The sequence below is a fragment of the Manihot esculenta genome, chromosome 9, assembly GCF_001659605.2.
Source record: "Manihot esculenta cultivar AM560-2 chromosome 9, M.esculenta_v8, whole genome shotgun sequence".
NCBI lineage: Eukaryota > Viridiplantae > Streptophyta > Magnoliopsida > Malpighiales > Euphorbiaceae > Manihot > Manihot esculenta.
This window is the reverse complement of record NC_035169.2, coordinates 17,814,850-17,835,279: the sequence shown is the minus strand read 5'-3', so window position 1 is coordinate 17,835,279 and position 20,430 is coordinate 17,814,850. Positions and strand designations below refer to the sequence as shown.

The 20,430-nt window shown below is 34.1% G+C and overlaps 1 protein-coding gene across 1 annotated transcript; it reads left to right on the top strand.

Moving 5' to 3' along the window:
- Window positions 1-218: 218 nt before the first annotated feature.
- On the top strand, window positions 219-19,045 carry LOC110622448 (E3 ubiquitin-protein ligase UPL5). Its single transcript, XM_021766943.2, has 3 exons — window positions 219-2,330; window positions 8,238-8,827; window positions 18,472-19,045. Exons 1-3 carry the CDS (start codon window positions 434-436, stop codon window positions 18,733-18,735), a joined length of 2,751 nt encoding a protein of 916 aa, XP_021622635.1. The 5' UTR covers window positions 219-433; the 3' UTR covers window positions 18,736-19,045.
- The last annotated feature ends 1,385 nt before the right edge of the window (window positions 19,046-20,430 follow it).

Sequence of the window (20,430 nt, the reverse complement as noted above, 5' to 3'; positions counted from 1 at the left end):
AAAATAGTAACTGTAGAGGTAATTATCCAAGGAAACCGTACACAAGTGCCGAGACGAATGACTTGACCCGGCCAACGCAACTAAATTTTTAAAAAGATGAATACCCTTCCATATTTATTCTATAGTAGGAGGGTTTTAGATCCTAGCCGTTGATCACACTACCACACCTAACAAGTGCCCAGTACATTTGGATTTAAGTAAATATAAAAACAAATAGCGTGAGATGACAGACCTTGCTGAAGACGGCTCTGAAAGAAAACGCAGAAAGAAAGAAGAAATTTTCCGATCAATTTCTCTCTAAAATTTTTTGCTTACATATCTCTCTCTTTTTTTCTTGTACTTAAACAACAAGGAACCAAGTTGGGGTTTTACTGGTTTGGCTTCGGTCCCATGCTCTCTCCCCCACCGTAGCGGCGGGGGCTCCCACCGTCAAATGTCTCTACTCCAATCACCCACCGTTGATTGCCCCTCTCAACGCTCCTCCACCACCACTGCCGCCGTTGCCATCAACGGCCACGATTACCGCGTCTCGTCTAAGCGCAAATTGGACGATTATGCACCGAGTTTCGACGACGATGACGACTTGGGTTTGTCGGACCTAGTTTCCGTCAGGATGCGAAAAGACGAGTCCCTCGCGGTGGATTCCTCCTCCACGGGTAAGAATCAATTACCGTCGCCTTCTTGTTCAAGCCACTTCGATACTCGCGTCGCCGATGCAAAATCCGCTCATTGCTCCTGCTCCTCCACTCCTCCGGGGCCCAGTCGATTGGTTTCCCGGCTCCAATTTTTTATAAGAATGATTTCCGATGGCAACCATATTGTTATACATGCCAATTCTGACGACACGGTGAAATCACTTCACGAGCGGATTCAGGCAATCACGGGAATTCCGGTTATAGAGCAGAGGCTAATTTATAGGGGTAAGCAACTCCAGTGGGAGCAGTCGCTGGCTGAGTGTGCAATTCAGAACGACGCTGGGCTTCATTTGGTGGGGCGGATGCGAAGTACCAAGCACCCGCAGACTTGTCAGCTAATTGATGACATGGTATCGTTTATTTCTCGTCTTTGTAAAGCAGGATTGCCTTGCCATACTTATGCCTCAAAACATATCAAAAGTTTGATGAATGAGTTCTTTACTCTAACGCCCAAAGATGATTACGAGACTGCAGTTGGACATCTTCAGATTTTTATGTCATCCTCTGCACCTGCTGCTTTGGTAATGCTTTATGTTTCTACCATTAAAGGTAACAAGGAGTGTGCCGAGAGCTCAATTAAACATTTTTTAAATTCATGTAGGATTTCATTGCCGAAGCCTTTGCATACACAGTGTGCACCTATAGTGTTAGAGTTCTGTAAGTTGCTTAGGAAAGTTGCTCATGATGATCCTTTGTATCTCTCTTGCCGGAGTACCCTTGGATCATTGTTGGAGACTATGGGAGTATCACGTGGTGCATCAAAGTATGGTGGTGGAGAGGATGTAAAAGGATTGATTGTGATACAGGACATTTTCCCATTTGTGAATGAGTTAGCTAATAGGTTGTCTAGGGATTTGGTTTCAAGTATGGAGTCTGCTACCACTGCAGGGCCAGTGCCAAGTGATGTTCGGGATTTCTCAGCCTTCTTGCTTCCTTTGCATACTACAATTACAGAGCAAGGGGGTTTTCAGGTGCCCATTTCTATGCCTTTGAACAAGAGAGGTTTTAGTCATCCATTATATGTGGAGGAAATTGAGCAACTTCATGTTATATTTAGTGATTTACTGAAGAAAATGGATAATTGCCTTTGCAAAATGGAGGGTTGCTTGCCTCTGAAACCAAATGGTGAAGGTGAGTCTACTCGCACGGCTTGGTCTCAGTATCTTGCTATTTTGAAGGAATTGAATAGCATTGCCAAACTTTACAAAAATGCTGAAGAACAATTCTGGGCAGTTTTGAGGCTTAGGAAGGCTTCCTTATGTGTTCTAATTGTTAAATATGCAAAACGAAATGATGATCATCAGTGGCTTCTTCAGCATAAGGATGTCACTGATTTTGAGTCCAGAAGGCATTTGGCAATGATGATGTTCCCTGAGGTTAAAGAAGATTATGAGGAGCTGCATGAGATGCTCATTGATAGATCACATCTGTTGGCAGAGTCATTTGAGTACATAGCACGAGCAGACCCTGAGGCACTGCATGGTGGTCTATTTATGGAATTTAAAAATGAAGAAGCTACTGGTCCTGGTGTATTGCGGGAGTGGTTTTTCTTGGTTGTCCAAGCATTGTTTAATCAACAAAATGCGCTTTTTGTTGCATGTCCCAATGATCGTAGAAGATTTTTCCCTAGTCCTAGTAAGCTTCCTCTAGTTTTTTGATGCATGCATTCTTGAGCAGTGTTTTATTCTTGTTGATGGTTCAGTTCTTTTCTTACTCATAATATCTTAGATTATAATGTTCCTTTTAACAGTATGTTGGTACTATTAAATAATTTTGTCTGATATGAGGGAGAACTTCATATGCTTCTAGTAGATTTCAACACTTTGTTGATACTATTTTGTGATTTATTTATGGGCATCACTCATATACGATGATCTGTTTGTAAATATTTTTGTTGAAGATAAGCAGTAGGAAATATCAAGGGTTAATTACCTGTTTCTTAATATGGACACTCGACTCTCTTTTGAACTTCATAGATGAGGAAGTATTAATACGTTTCTCTTTCTTGGCAAGATTAGTGTTTCCTATGGATAGTGATAGAAGTTTCACCTTTACTTAATCCCAATAGCATGTTTCTCAGCAATCAAAATGAAACTACTTTATCCCTTGATATAGCAATGGAGTTCGCAAGTGGTTAACTTTTCTTTAGGCTGCCAGTATACCAGACATAATCAGGCCTTATTTTTAGGCTTTGATACCATAGAGAATAAGAAGAAGAAAGAGATTTGTATGAAGGAGAAGCTTGATTATTCCCTCAAGCCCTTTGGGTAAATACATATCCTCAACAATTGTAGCCAAATCATATCTCAACAAGAAGGAAATTAGTACTCTTTATGTCAAACCAATTGCATTGCAGAGAATTGGTGTGCTATGTGAAGTTTGGTTAATTGTTTCTCCAAAATAACCTCAAATGAACTCTTCAATTGTCCCTTTAACTGAACGCAATTCCACATAAACCTCCTTTGAAGGGTCTGAACATTCCAATTGATTTCTCCCAAAGTAGCTAACTAAGAAGCTCCCAGAGTTAAATCATAGCTATCCAAAGGCAACAGAAAGACCTCAGTAGTAAGGAACTGATCTTGCATCTGCCATCCAATTGCCTTACAACAACGCTCACATTGTAAATCCTGTCTATTGGCTACCTCAACTACCACAAATGATCTCTTTTAAGGCAATTAGGGGTACTACCTGTGTATATGAATACCTGAATTACCCTTTTCCCACAAGACCCTTCAATTCTCATGTTCTGAGACCTTGGAATCTCCCTTGCTGCATTTGAGGACAATTGGAGCTCTTGTAGCTGCAATTCCAGAGCTCGCTTGCTGGAAGTATTCTCCTGGATCCTTCCCTGCTCAACATCTTCTTCATCGTCTCCATCATCCACCTTGATTTGCATCACAAAGGCTTGCTTTATCTGAAATTTGTGTGCAGATGTGAATTTGTCATCACAACGAAACATAAGCCTTTTAATCTCTTCTCAGTAATATCCTTACTGGTTAAAGTTGGGGATTTCTTAATAGGTGCCATAGGTAGCTTAGGAATATCGGTTGTAGGTAGCAATCCAGATTGACCTTTAGGAGTTGTAATATTTGAAATAGCTGGGGAATTACCTGTAATATTATAATTTCAAAGAACTTGTAACTGAAGAAGGATAAGAAGAAAACCTGGACCCGGATTTGGATTTGTTGTGAATGGCTGCAACAATTAGTTCTTCAAATCCTGCTATAAGCTTCTAACATTTGTTGTTTAAACATTCTAATAGGCGTTTGCAGCTCATCAATGAGGCATGAGAAAAAAAACTGAGAGCTTGGTCCTCCCTTACTCCTGTTTTTAGTTATAGTGCATCAAAAGTGTCTTGAGTAAGCTTGCAAACTCTGTGTCTGCCTCAAGTTCTGGAGTTTAGTCGAGCATTGTCAAACCTTGCTGGCCAAATCTTGCTCTCAACTAAGATACATAATCACTCTAATTTTCTGGAGTTTAGCCAAGGATTGTCAAACCCTTGCTGGCCAAATCTTGCTCTCAGCTGAGATACATAATCATACCCATTTTCATAACTTGTAGGGCCTCTCACTTTAATAAAAGCCTGATGGCATAATAGCCTTGCCCTCTGTTATGATCCTGGATCATGGATGGTGTTATGGGACAATTAATAGGGAAGGAGCTTATCAGAGGGAACTCTTAATACCAGACTTGAGCTCCATTATTACTTGGTTGTTGCGAGCCTCTGCTTCCTTATGCAAAACAGTTTGGTGTTGCTCCCATCTTTGCTCAAATTCCTGCAACATTGTAGGTACTTCCTGCCTCCATTCCGCAACCTTGTTCCCTCCACCATTGTCAAGGATTGCTGCTCTGATAAAAATGTTTCAGCTTAAGGGAATTAAGAAAGAAAGAAATAAAGAAGGGAAGAGATATAGCATAGATAATTGAGAACATGAGAGATTATCATTCATCACACACCATCTACAAGTTATTCAGTCCCTTTAATAGAGATTACAACAATTCTTCTCTCTCTCTCTCTATTGACAAGTACAAGTATGTTACTCACTAATGAACACTGTATATGTGTTATAACAGCTCAACTAACTCCCAACAGCTAAAACAAACAAAAGGAGAATTCCTGCCAGTTGTATCGTTTATGACCCAAAATGCCCTGTTTCATTAATTGTCTCTAACATTTCTTATGCCAAATGCCATTGTTTCACCATTCACCAATTAATTTCCCACACTCACATCATTAAGATAGAGTAAGATTTTATTGCTAATATGTCTAGTGTAAGTAAGGTCTATGAGGAGGAGAATGATGAAGATGGTGATAATTGATAACTAGAGTCTGCAATGGGAGCAATAGGAGCTGAATCTGAAATGATTGCACAACTTGTTTTCAAAACTGATCTTTTTGTTTTAGATGCTTGGAGATGATCTTGGATGAAAAATATAAAGGACCCTTCTGAACTTGGAGCACAACTGTTTGGGATCAAGAATTCCTAACAGAGTTTGCATGGATCACTTTTTCCCTACTTTATAATCGTTGTTTACTGTAGTTACTGGTTAGTGCTACACCTTATGCTAAAGGAACTTAATTTCCAAGGGAAGAGGACTTTGTGATTTAGTATAGAGTTAGGAATTGAATTGGCATTGATTAGGGTCATAAAAGATGGAAACAAAGGTTTTTGGGGCCTTGAATGTTGGCATAGAGTCCTGGGACGCTTCTTAGAAGAAGTATAATTTTAGATGCTCCTGTAGTTTGGAAAAGCTTTTCTATTATTTTTGCAATCTTATGACGTACATCATAATTATTTTTAAATCAATTTTTGATCTCTCGAATTAATATATTTATGGAAGTGTTTTTCTCAACAGTAGCTGCAACAATAATGCCAAACATAGCCTAAATAGGGGAGAAGGAAAAGGATAGGGAGAGATGTGGTATTGTAGTTAAATGAAAAACTAGAAGTAGGAAAAAAGAATGAAGATAATAGGGATAGGGATCAAGCCTTTCTATTCAAATACCTGATAACCTTTTTTCCCAAAAAATACCTGATAACTTGTTGGATAAATCTTTATAGAATTGATAACTAATCCTACTCCATCTAGGATGATCTAATGAATCCTAAATTGGAAACTGACATATCTAATCTCTCTATTATTAGCATTAGAAATTCCAAACTAGGAAAATTCTACCCCTATACTAAATAGGAATTAAACAACATCAAACATGCTAATTACCAAGAACATAATATACCAAAAATTTGCCTTAATAAGGATAAATGTGTTCCAGCCATGATAGGCTACTATATTATTTCTCTGCTCTTGCAAGAACCAACTCCATTTAATTGGAGGATCTAGTGTTCTGTCAAGGGATGAAAAGACACATGATAGGTAATGTCTTGTTATTTTTTTTTTTTTCAACTTAGTAACTGACAATCCTTTATTTGTATTAACTTGAATTTCTTTTGATGTGATGAAAGAAAATGTGTTTTGATAGATATGCTATAGCTTCCGATCAAATAACCAGTAATGACCTAAGAATGCTGCCTGCCTTAAGAGGGAGAATATAATATTGCATCTCATCAAACATCCATTTGAAATCTCTGAATATGTGCTTATCTTACTTAATTTTAGCATCTTCAAAAACAATATAGTACACTTGAGTTTATTGTCATTATGCACTATTGCCTTTAACTCAAGTGTGAAAAATAATAGTACACGTCCAATCTTGTTCCCCATTCAGTTTTTGGGGTATTAGCTTATATTGAAGAATTAAGATCCTAATTCTAATTCTAATTGATATCCCTACTCGGCATACAAGTCAATGAGCTCCTTAAAATTGCATGTAACGTCGCCTTCAGTCCTTCAATTTGTTGCAAATCAACTATTTTTGCTATAGCTCTTTATCAGTAAATGAGATCATTATATTAGGACATTGACTTGAATGCTGGCCAAAACCCTTATAAGCAAAGCATTGGTCTTTTTTGTACCTCAGGGTTAGTTGTGAAATTTCCTATAAAATGGAAGAACCTGAAGATAAAATATAAATAGCAGGAGAGAAATTTGAATATTTGCAACAAATCTCTTTTTTGCTTTTCTAGAACTTTTTTCTTCCTTGAGTTTTTGGGGTGCAAGATAACTTCTATTTACAATTTTTTTTTTTATTTTAGTAAGCAATTTTCATAGTATTGTTGTGGTATTTCATTGACATGTGGCCATGGTAGAAGCAATTTTTGGGGTTAAGCACCCTTCTACAAAGCAATCATGATGTCTTCATTTCTCAAATAATTTGATCATGTATCTAGGAATGAGCATCGGGTGGTTAATAAGTGGGAAGAATGATTCTCTTGAAAAGACAACTAAACTGAACCTAATTATGGGAAGAACTGAGCGAACTGAACTGTGCGAAAGAACCTATTTGGTTGGTTTGTTCTAGGCTCAACTTTCTAGGAGTTCGGCCTTCCTTTGATTTTTCTCTCATCAGTATTTTATATCAACAACCAGTTAAATATCATCAAATGCCCAAAGTCAAAGCAGAAAAAAATGCAACGAAAAATAGTATGTAAAAAATTCAGTTTGCTTTTTGTTTTGTTCGTTTGTTTGCTTGCTTGTTTGATTTTTTTTTTTTTCAGTTTTATTTTTCTAATGGTTAAAAGCAAATCGTACTCAAGTAATTGCAAAAATTTTAAATGAACTGAGTTGAAAAATGAAATTAAGGTGGTTCAATTCTAATTTTTCAATTTAAAAATTGTCAAGTTGTCATCTCTACACAATTCCAAACTATTTGTATGTCCCTGCACTGACATGTTCTCTTGGCAAAACCAGTCAAATTGAGATGAACCTGCTAACCTTCTAGTTCTAACTGTAGTTTGGAGGCAAAAATTTCCAAATCAATAGCTTGTTCATTGTTCCCTGACTTCTCTGAAGCTGTTCCTCTTGTAAAGTTGCTCTTTCTGTTTAATCCACCAATATTATTGCAGTACCCTTCATTTGCTTTCCTCTTGTAAAGTTGCTCTTGCTGTTTAATGCACCAATATTATTGCAGTACCCTTGAACTTGTCCTTGGTAAAACATAATTTGAACTCATCTTGCAATCACCAAAATCCTAGCTTCATCAACATCTTCATTTGCTGTGGGCTTCATCCCAAATTTGGCTGTCTTCAATAATAACTTCCTGGTTTGAGGAAATTGGATGATTGGAAACTATACACAAGCCTCCTGGACAAGGCCTTGGTGAGAATTTTATACCAACACCAAACTAAAATGTCTAAAGTCCCTGAACTTTGCCATTGTCATTGCTTGTCACAGGTAAATTGCTTTTAGACATTTTCATAGTGCAGATTGTATTCTGATGTGTTACTCTGCCTGCATTAACACTAGCATTTTTTAAGAACCTTTTCCTCTCTTTTCAAGAACATTCTGATTGGATGTATAAATTTCTTTTAGAATTCCTTTTACCTTTGTACTCAATGTTCATAATGAACATGTGACAGATGAATTCTCTCCAAAACAAAAGTGTATGCAATTCTGATTTTTTTTTTTTACTTTATGCTCCAGCATCGAAGGTGGATCCCATGCACCTCGATTATTTTACGTTCGCTGGTCGAGTTATTGCATTAGCTTTGGTGCATGAAGTGCAAGTTGGCATTGTCTTAGACCGTGTGTTTTTCTTGCAATTGGCTGGAAGGCATATATCTTTGGAGGACATACGTGATGCAGATCCGTGTTTATACAGTAGCTGTAAGCAGATTCTTGAAATGGATGCTGATTTTATTGATTCAGATGCTTTAGGATTAACATTTGTCAGAGAAGTTGAAGAGTTGGGATCAAGAAAAGTTGAGGAACTTTGCCGTGATGGGAAAAGCATTTCTGTAACTAGCAAGAACAGGGAGGAATATGTTAATCTTCTCATTCGACATCGCTTTGTCAAATCAACCTCTGACCAGGTATCTCGATTTGCAAGAGGTTTTGCTGATATCCTTTGTAACTCAGATCTCCAGACATTCTTTTTCAAAAGTTTAGAGCTTGAAGATCTTGATTGGATGCTATATGGAAGTGAAAGTGCTGTCTGTGTAGAAGATTGGAAGGCACATACCGAGTACAATGGTTACAAAGAAACTGATCCTCAGATATCCTGGTTTTGGAAGGTGCGTTTTCAGTATTATGCTCTCTTCCTTTAAATTTTACTTGGATTTTCTCGTATTTCTGCACTATATTATGTGATTTATGCTCCATGGAGGGGATGCTAATACTATGTTCAGATAAGCATGAGAACAAGGTGTTTAAAATTTGTCCTCCTTGTGGGGTTCAGCATTATATGCAGCACAGTTGATATTGAAGCTAAAACATTTTGAATCTATGATTTTGCAACTTTGTGGCAAAACAGTTGACAAAACATGTATGAAATTTCTAATGTTTCTTTATTTTGATAGAGATTTTTGGGGTAGGATATCTTATCAATAAAGAAGTATGAGTTTTTTCTTGTTTGCTAAGAATATCAATCAAAATTTTACTCAAGCAGGATTAGTTCAATTTATGAGAAGAATGCATTTGGTTTGGGGGGTCTCTCGAATGAAAAAATATTGATGTATAATGTGCTGAATTTAGAGAGAATTTTTTGTTTTCCAATCTTTTATGCAGGACATGCAATTAATGTTTAGTGCTTGTCTTGGGTTGGCATGAAAGGTAGAAAAGACATGAAGTATGCAGGGGTTGGGGTTTGCAACGAAGGATTTGAGTTGAAATAAAATGGGAGCAGACACAAATCTGTCTATGTGGTTTAGGAAAGGATTAGGGTTGCCAGGGATCAATAAACTCCAGGAACATCAAGAATTTGGGTAATTTTGATAGGGAAGTACATTTGAAGTTTAGCAGATGTGGTGTAGAATAACTTGGAGAAAATTTTTGGAGATTAGACAAATAGGGCTTAAAATAACTTTGTTGGATCTTATGTTTTTAGAAGAGGAACAAGAAAAAAAAAAAAAAAAGAAAAATAATCAAACATAATGAACTACTAGCTAACACTACCATGCTCTAGACTTATATTGCTATGAAGAAAGTTGCTAAGAGCAAGGGGTATATACATGATCAAGTGGAATGGAGCTTTGAACAGCTCAATCTTGACTATGTTTTTTGGCTCAAGCTTTAATATTAAAGCTCAAGCTCAGTTAATTAAGAATATGCTAAGCTCATGGTCGATTCGAGCTTAGTTCACTTTGAGCTTGAAGTCTTGAATTCTACACAAAACAAGATTGCTTGAGCTCGGTAATATTATTACATTAAATTAAAATATTATATTTTAAATACAACCATGATTTATAAATTTAATCTAGAATAAATAAATTTTTAGGTCTAATAAAAATTATGAAAAAAAAAATTCGTGGATCTCGCTTGGCCCGACAATGTGGGCATGACTTATTCATTATATTTTAAAGTGTGGTGGAGTCATCCCCTCTTTTTCTGTTTTTTACTTAGATCCACATTATTTTTCTATTTTCATCTTAATAAATTTTAATAAAATAACCTATTTAGTAATATGAATATATTGGATAACTAAAGCTTTTATTATATTATTATATTATAAATTTTAAAGGTATGAATTTATAATCAATGCAAATTAAAATCACTAAGATAATTATACTTTGGTGGTAGAAATGTTCATCTAATTTTTTCTAATTTTATTTCTTTCTATATTATTTTTTAGGGTACATCATTTTTTCATCCCTCATTTATATCAAAATCAATAGATGTCCCTCTATTTTTAAAACTCAACAGTTTAATCCATACATTTTGACTCCGTTAAACTGAAGGAGCTGCTCCGTCCATATTAAAAAACAATATATTTCTTAAATTCAGCAAAATCAAAATGCAGGATAAAAAACATTTGTGCTTAAAAAAAATTGAGGGATGCAACTGTTAATTTTTATCATAATCCGAGGATGGGAAAGTAGTACATCTCTAAGGCTATTAGCAATTTCTCATACAATAATGAAAAATTGGACACATGGACCTTTAGATTGATCAAGTCAAACTGTAAAGACTAAACTAAGTCTTAAAAACAAAGGGACATATGTGTTAATTTTGACACAAGTCAGGGATGGAAAAAGTAATTTTCCTTTTTTTAAAAAAAAAATTTTCAGAAAGTATTTAATTTTAAATAACTACTCTATCATATAAGTTATTATATGATAGACATATTTTAGTTACTTTAGTTGATATTTGAAAATATCTTTTAAGAGCCGGTGGTTCATATTTAAAATTACTATATATTAGGATTCACTTTAACTACTAAAACTTGTTAACTCAATGATTAAAGAATATATTAATTAGATTAAAATATATATAAATTAAATAAGAATAGAAATTCAATTTCATTATTTTAATATATACAATAGCAATACAATAGAAGTGTGTAATATATAAATACGAAGTTATACATACAGAAAGGGAGAGGGAGAGGGATATTTAATTATAAAAATTTATTTTATGATACAAATGTTTATAACATGATAGAAATACATAGAATATTTTGATGATATTTAAAAATACTTCTAAAATTTAAAGCTTATTATTATATGTGTAATTAATTGCAATTTTTAGCTATTAACACTTTGTTGTACAATATATTAACTTATCTAATTTCATATATTTATGTTACATTTACATATTTAATTTTTAAAATCTCACTTTTAACATCTAGCCCTTTATATTATGTATGCACTTAATATGTTCTATAGTTATTCATATATGGTTTAATTATTCTTAAATGACTCTGTAATTGGATAATTACAATGTATCATATAATTCAAATTTTAACCTTAAATGAAAGAGAGGTAAAGATATATAATATTATAAGAGAAATAAACTCAAACCATACATATACTTTCATGAGCCAAACCTGAAATTTTTAAAGTTCAGCTTCACATAGTTTAATCACACTCTTAAAACTTACAGATATTTGGATCGTTAAGATTTAAGAGATTGTTCTTTACAGTTTACGAGCTAATTTGTACATATACTTATTTAATTAAAATTATTTATTTTTAAACTTATTAGTTTTAAATTAAAACTTATTATTTGTGTAAATAAATTGAACTACTTGGCTTGTCTAAGCTTGTTTGTTAAACAAGTCAAACTTGAACTTATTAATACTCAGCTCGAGTTCGAAATGAGTGAAACTCGAATTCTGCTCGAGCTTGAAAAAATTTTAATTAACCAAGCTTGAGCTCTTAAAATCTAAGTTCGGCTTGGTTCATTTACACCTCTAATTCGGACCCAATATGTTACGTGGCTACAAGTGTGTTGCAACCAGCTCATATGGCTTCTTTTTTTAGTACCATTATTTCTTTGTTTCCTTTGTACTCTCTTAGTTCACGTTCTATATGTGTTCCAAGCTTGATTGTCCCATTGCTTGTTGAATTGCAAAGTGTCGCGAGCAATTTTTCGTACATATTCCCATACGTTTTAAACATAGTTTTCATCTCGAATATCTTGCTTCCAATTATGATAATTAAATTTTATATGCTTTGGAAGTTGATCTCGAGTTTCACAGTTGGTGTGTTTGAAGATCGTTGGAGATCTTGTGTGCTTCAATTTATTGAAAAGTATTGCCTCCTGATGAAGGATTTCCTCTTGCTTCATCCACTTATGATAATTAAATTTATATGCTTTGAAAGTTGATTGCGAGTTTCACAGTTAGTGTGTTTGAAGATCGTTGGAGACCTTGTGTGTTTCAATTTGTTGAAAAGTATTGCCTCCTGACAAAGGATTTCCTCTTGCTTCATCATATGGGTCCCACAATGTGCGATCTAGGAATGGAGGCCTGCGAAATGGAGAAAATACGGTCAGGGGTCTACTCGAATGCCCCTGGTGGAGACCCTTCAATGTTTAAGTCGGATCTGAGAATTTTTTAGTAAAGTTTTAATGGTAGGAGATGCGGAGAAAAGTAACGGAGAAGAGAAGATGAAGAAGCTAAAAAAGAAGGGGGGGAGGGAGGCCCCCTTATCAAGGTTTGCTGGACTTATAAAAAAAAGGAGCCACCCTGTACTTTACCTAGCATACTTTATGGGAAAATGTGAGAATATGCTTTGGTATGTTTCTTGGTGGAGCCTATTTTTAGTTAAAATAATTTTATAAATTTTATATGTTATTATCCCCCTTGTGCATAAATCAATTTGCCTCATGCTGGGTTCCTTTAGAAAACAAACCTAGACCAAGTGAGGCAAGCTTTAATTGAACTAAGCTTGGAACAGTTAACAAATAGTTTGGTTTATTTATACCCTTAGTTGGAAACGGAAAGCCCGAATAGAGTAATGTTGAAGAAATTATAGGTGATTTAAAGAATAGAAAGAGACAAGGGGGAATAAGGAAAGACTTGTACACAGAAGAGTGAAGAATAGAAAATAAAATGAGGATTTAGGGAGAAAAGAGAGTAGATATTTGGAAAATAATTATGTTAGACATACCTAATCCTAAGTTCTTCCAGCTACCTTTAGCTACTATTCTAATTGCTTTTGACATCCCTAACTAACCATGGGTCTAATTCTTCTGTGACTGATATAGAAAGGAATTTAAACAAGAAATGCAATTCATGTAAACAGAACCAAACAAAAAAATTAAGGGAGGAGGGAAAATATATTGAGTTTAATAAACTGTGATACAAGCCAAACAATTCTATAGGAGAAAATATCCCCCAAGCTAAATAATTCCAGCTCTCAATTACACAACAAAACACAATATGCCTTTTATTCCCTACTTACTCCTATTTATAATTGCTGGTGCTCATGCATAGGACATGCACTTGCACAACTAACACTGCTTCCTCAGACTATTCTTGATTCTTCTGCAATCTTCTAGAGTAGACTATCCACATGCCCCTAGCCCTTCCTTTCTATTGGTTTGCCGTATCAATGCCACCCTCTTTAACCACACCTTGTCCTCAAGGCTGAAATCTGGAAATTGGCCTTTTAGTCACTAATGTTAATCCAAGTAGCATCATCAAATTGACCTTTCCATTTAACAAAACACTGTGGGGTAGGCTCACCATCCAATTCAATAGTACGACTGTGGAAGATTGTTTCAAGAACACATGTAGAGGGGCCTCGATAGCCAATTTTGGTGGGCAATGACCACTTGATCACCAATCATCTTCTTTAATTGCCAGACGTGAAAGCAACAGGGTGCATTGTAGAGGAAGTTGGAGCTTGTAAGCAACAGAGGCGTAATTTAACGATTGTGACACTGTTGTCAGAATCTTACTATTCACGATTTGCATCTTACGGTTCGTGATATGCATCTTCCGATTTGAATCAATTTTTCAATAAATCAATTCAAATCTATGGAGTAAATCTTAAACATACCAAAATGTTAAATGATTCTTTATTCAAATCTTGCGATTCTTGAGTCATTTACACATCCTAACGATTCAAATCTATGTGTAAATTGCAAATTTATCTTAATTGTGACTAAATCAAAAGAATAGATAGTGAATTAGATGAATCAATATGAATCAATCGAGTGTTCATCCAATTTAATAAATTATTTATAAAGGATTTATCGGACCTTATGTTTTCAAAATTTAAGATTTCATTCATTTTTCTATGAAAAGTGTACATAAAATTTTTCCTTAGATTTCTTCCACCACCCATTCTTTTCCCTTTAGGTAATTTACTAAACAAATTATAGTTGTTATGACAATTTATTATGTTAATAATATTCTAACTTGCAATTTTTTTTTACTATTTAATTGTTTGATCAAAATATGTGTGTGTGTGTTTAATAATTACTATTGTTCATGATCCCATAGTTGATAATTTGTAGCACAAACTGTATAACATCATAAATATATTATTCTCTTACGAAATACTTTTAGTTAGATAAATTATAATTCTATATTTATCAAAATATGTCATTATTTTATATATATATATATATATATATATACACACACACACACACACACTTATTTTTAGGACATACATTATTTTTAATTAATTCTTAGAATTTTTATCCAATCTTACATTTTAATTCAATTCTTGATTCATAAAATAAAGATTTTGATTCTCGATACGAATATGGATTTGGCAAGTATGATGAAGACTATATCCCTTCTCTGGTTGTCGGATTGTTGCACCATTGTAGATTGGGCTTTGTGGAGATTATATTTGAGTTGCCATAAAATTTCATCCCAATTCAATAAGGCATTAGAGACTTGGTGACCTTTGTTTCTTCGTGTAAGAAATGCAACAAACACTTTGTTTAGTAGCACTATGAAAGCTGGTATTGTATAAGTATTTAGCCCAATACAACCAATTAAGCGAACTACTCTGTTGTTCAAATGCAAAACAACTTGAATAGTGCTCGTGGCTTATGTTGGTAACCGCTGCTTGTCCGTCCATTTCATGATGGTAGGAAGAACTCGTTTTCATACGAGTCCCCAATGGACAAATATTTCAGCCTAGAAGTGACTGAGGAATTTGGAATCTTGATCACTAACAATTGAGAGAGGCAAGCCATGAAGCTTGATTGCCTCTTTGAGAAATAGATTAGCCACACTCTTTATTGTAAACGGATTACAAAGGGGAGAATATGAGGATATTTTAATAGTTCATTCAACACCGCACACAATCAACCCCATTTGATTTCGGCAACCTTGTAACAAAATCCATTGAAATGTCCTCCCAAATTCCTTGTAGTCTAGGAAGAGGTTGCAACAAGCCAACTGGGGACATTGCCTTATATTTGTTCTTTTGACACTAAGCAAGATTGACTTCATCATACCTTGTTAGTATAACCCCACAGCCAATCGATGATGGGTGTAAAAAGCACTTGAATGACCACTTGAATGACCCCTATAGGTGTAGTATGAAATTCAGCAATAAGTTTAGGCACCTAAGAAGATTTCTCAGGAAATACTAATATGCTTTCCTAGAATAGGCCTTGCTGAATAAGGGAGTAATGGTGATGAGCTTGGGAATTGTGTGTAATGCTGGAATGACGGTCTGTAATCAGTGTAGCGACATAGTCTATTGCTGTCTCGCCTTTTTGAAAAAGGTGATAAAGCGGATTTTTTATTATATATGTAATATACGTGTGTGTGTGTGTGTGTGTGTGTGTGTGTGTGTGTGTATAAGTATACAATGTATCACTAACTATAGTTTATATATATTAATCTAATTAAATATTAATTTTTTTTAGTTAGACTAAAAGATATAAAATATAGTTGGTATTAATTTTTTTTAGTTAGACTAAAAGATATAAAATATAGTTGGTTTATAAATTATATCAATATGTAATATTTAGAAGATTAACATTATGAGGCCTAAAGGCATATCAAGGAATTTGTAATGGCTGGAGTGTGTGTGGAAGGCCATCTTAGGAATATCATTAGACTTCATATGTATTTGATGATATCCAACGCGTAAGTCAATTTTGGAGAAATAAGTAGCCCCATGCAATTCACCAAGCAACACTTGTATCAACAGAATGTGGTAATGGTTAGGAATAGTAGCTTTGTTCAATTGGTTGTAATCAATGCAAAATTGCTTGCCTACTATCCTTTTTCTGCCGTAATAAAAATGGGCTAGAGAACGGTGAGGAATTGGGATAAATAATACCAGCCACTAGCATGTCCCATACCAATCGCTTAATATTTCATCTTTCTGATGGTGACTATATTTATAAGGCGTAACTGAGATTGTTGTAACGGTTGATTGTAATGGAATTACATGATCTGACAATATCCCTTAAGGTGGCCCTTGTGGTTCTGGAACGTTGATGAATGAATATCTAAGGGAGTGGTCAATTGCAAAGACTGAGCAGGGGTGAGGCTTGAAGAGTCCTGGTCATTTTCATCCATTTGCATATAACAAACCAAAAGAACAACCTCATAATCTATAGTAGTCAATTTCAACAGTGTAGAAATCTGAGAATACATTAAAGAGCGATTTCCCATGAGAGTAAATTTCTACCCTTGATGCATGAAATGCATGGTTAACTTTTGCCAGTTCATTTTGACGTTGCCTAATGTTTCTAACCATGAAATGTCCAAACTCCCCTCAACAGCATCGAGAGGAAGCACAACAATTCGGAGCAGTAGTTAGGAAACCAAGATCAATAGTGAGAGACTGACACAACCAGTAACCTGGAATGGAATTGTATCGTGGACAGGCAGTCCAAGCAATTCCTTTTCAAGGCACCCATCTCAAGTGAAAGAATTAAGGTTGAGGGTGGGATCTTGGTCAGCATTACCATCTTATTTATTATTGAGATGCTTGAATGATTCCAAAATTTCTCTTCAATCCTTATTCCATATTAATTGCATTTTGGACTAGACAAAACACTTCAAACTTCAAATTCATCCTGAAGAATTTCAACAAATTGAATGTGAAAAGAATAAAAATTATTAGCATCTTTCATTCTTTAGCAAACCTTTGAGAAGTGCGTCTGCTGTCAATTCCTTTTAACTTATGCTTCAGTATTGCTTCTCATTTGCACTTGTTGCTCACCACAATGAATTTTAGGGATCATAGGTCGTCAAGAATGGCAATCGTTGGTTTCTTGGGCTGTTTGCTTAATCTCCTTTTCTGATGCCTAGTTCAAAGTTTGGTTGGAAAATGTTGGATAAGCTTGGAAATAAGTTAGCATTTAGGACATAATTTACAAATTAAAAATTGTAGATAAAATTGGAAAAAAGACCTCTTTGGTCATTTGACCTTTATTTTATATATATATATATATATATTCATCTTTTTTTCTTAAAACCCTTGGGCCGATATAGCTTCTTCTTATACGTTTATTTTATTTAATATCATCTACACATTTACAAAAACAAGATGACAAAATATATTACATTTGAGTATTTTTTTGAATTGTGTGAATGGTGGTGCCCAATGCTCCAAACATAGTTGTTGGAAGCACACTTGTACGTTGCCCTTCAAAAAAAAAAAGTGAAATTACAAAAATAGTAAGAGTAAAATATAATGCCCTTCAAAAATTTCCAAATGGATTCTTTTTGCCCCTCCCTAGACATGACGTTGTGCTTTCTTTTTACTATCTGGCCAATAGTGAGCTAAAGTGTTTAAATCTTGGCACTATTGGCCAGATATTAAAATTTTTTTGATTAGATACAAATTTTTTAGAATTGCAAGATATTGTTAGAATGTTATCAAACCGGTACCGTGAATTGTTGTGTTGACACGGGTGCATAGAAAAATGAAGAGTTGGAATATCAGAATTTGTGTGTGTGTGTGTGTATATATATCTATATCTATATATATATATATATATTATTTGTCAGCATTTGGCTACTATATTTGAAAACAAACTTCGGTTCTGTTGGTTGCATATGCAGTAATTCTCAACCCATTTAACGTCCTATTAAATTAATAGATGCATGTTCATGATATCATGAATCCATATTTTAATATGCTAGGATAAAAGAAAATTGGATTGATGGATATGATTATTCCTTCAAGCTGATTAGGGGATTTTTACTGATAGACTTTGATGTATAGAAAGTCCGGGGTACAGTCAACTCCTATGATTAATGCAGTATCTCCCAATCATGGCATAGGAGGACAGGAGTGAGTTATTTTTCTTTCTTTTTCTATGTTTGTTAATGACATGGATGAGCTAAAATCAGATGTGCCTGTTTACGTTCTTGAATTTCCAATTTGTCAACTGCAATCAAGGGGGTGTTGGTTCTTGCCACCTCCATTCTGTGAATATAAAAGCATTATTTGCTAATAGTGTTATTTTTAAATATTAACTTTAATGCTTGAATAATTTGCAGATCGTTGAAGAAATGTCAGCAGAGCAGAGAAAGGTTCTTCTCTTCTTTTGGACTTCGGTGAAGTATCTACCAATTGAAGGTTTCCGCGGTTTGGCTTCAAGACTGTACATTTATAAGTCGTCAGAGCCCCACGATCGCCTGCCCTCATCTCACACATGCTTTTATCGGCTGTGCTTCCCACCTTATTCCTCAATGGCTGTCATGCAAGATCGGCTAAATGTCATCACCCAAGAACATGTTGGCTGCAGCTTTGGTACTTGGTGACACAAGGCACAAAAAGGGTTTTAAATTGCACATAGAAAAATTTGAACTCGGTTGTACAGATAGGATCATGTCATTGGTTTTCTTAAGACTGTAAGGAGGTGTTTTAGTTATTTGTGCACCTTTTTAAAAGGTTTTGATGTCATTGCTCTTTTTTTGCCAATGTTTATATAGGTATAGCGTAAATAATGGAGGCAAGAAGGAATAAAATTTCCCTGCTTCTATGGAATCTAGCAAAACCAGCTGCTTTTCATCACCTTGTAAGTACACACCTTACGCAATGACATCCAAATCAATAGATTATAATTTCTTATTTCTCTTTCTTGCGTGAGCCCTCCCTCTTGACGCAGACATTTTTCTCCCTTTTTCTTTTGTGCGCGCGCGGAGCAAACGCACAGTATGAAAAGATCGAATGATTTCTCTTGCTTGGAAGAGAAATGTCTCATACGCAGCCGACAGGCATAGGTTTATTGCCATGTATTCCATTTCTCATTGTTTACCTCTCAGATCATTCTTCTATTCTATGGAGTAGTTGAATGTTGCCTTCTAAATAATGCATGAGAGCTTAATTGAACTTAAATTAAAATCCATATCACTTGAAATAAAGGAAAATGCAATTGATAGGTAAATTAAAAGCTGAATACATCTACCTTCAACCTTGTTAAGGAATTGAAAAAAAGAAAGATTATAAACATTAAATTAATAAAACATTTTAAATTAACAAAGAAAGGATAAGAAGAAAAGAGCTTAAACCCTTCAAATCTGAAAGTAAAAGAAAGAGGGAGGATAAAGGATTAAAATCTTTAAATAATTTAAGAAAAAAATAAACTAAATCATTACGAGACCATTTGACCTAGTAACTCGTATGGGATCTTGAACCGCCATGTTGAGAGCGAAAGAACTGAAAATCGCCTTTGAGAAAAAAAAAAATTGGTGACAGCATATAAAGTGACCATTTTTTTTTTTAAGGTATGTTTAATTTAGCTGTTTTATAGAATTGATAACGAATAATTAGTGCTGATGGTTGAAGACTGATATCTGAAGTGTATAATACAAGAAAAAAAATAGTGACAGCATATAACATGACCCTTTTTTTTAAGGCATGTTTAATTTAGCTGTTTTATATCTAAAGTGTATAATAAATTATGTCTAAATGATGAACAAGGTATATATATTATATAATTTACTAATTATTAAAATATATTAATAATTTATTATATAGTATATAAAAAATTTAAAAATATGATTATTAATAAAATAAATTTTATTTTTTATGTATGTATATAATTTTATTATATAAGAATAATCAATATTATAACTAAAATAGTTATTTTTAGGTCAATTGATCTAAAAAGCCACATATTTTTATTTTAATTTAAATTTTTTATTTTTAATGTAATTGGTCAAACTTTTATATTTTAATGCAATTTTAGTCAATTTATAAATTTATAAATTTAATAGTTTATGTGAAAATTTGATAATTTAATTGATTTAGTCTAGTTGGATGCCATGTATATTATTATTATTATTTTTTATATAAATTAATGATTAAATAATTGAAAAAGTTTAATATTTATATTATTTTATGTTTTAATTCACACTTTAAAATTTTAATTAGTTTAAATTTTAGTTAATTCACTAGACTTTTATATTTGAGTGTAAATGGAATGTGAAATGTAATATTTTATTATTTTTTAA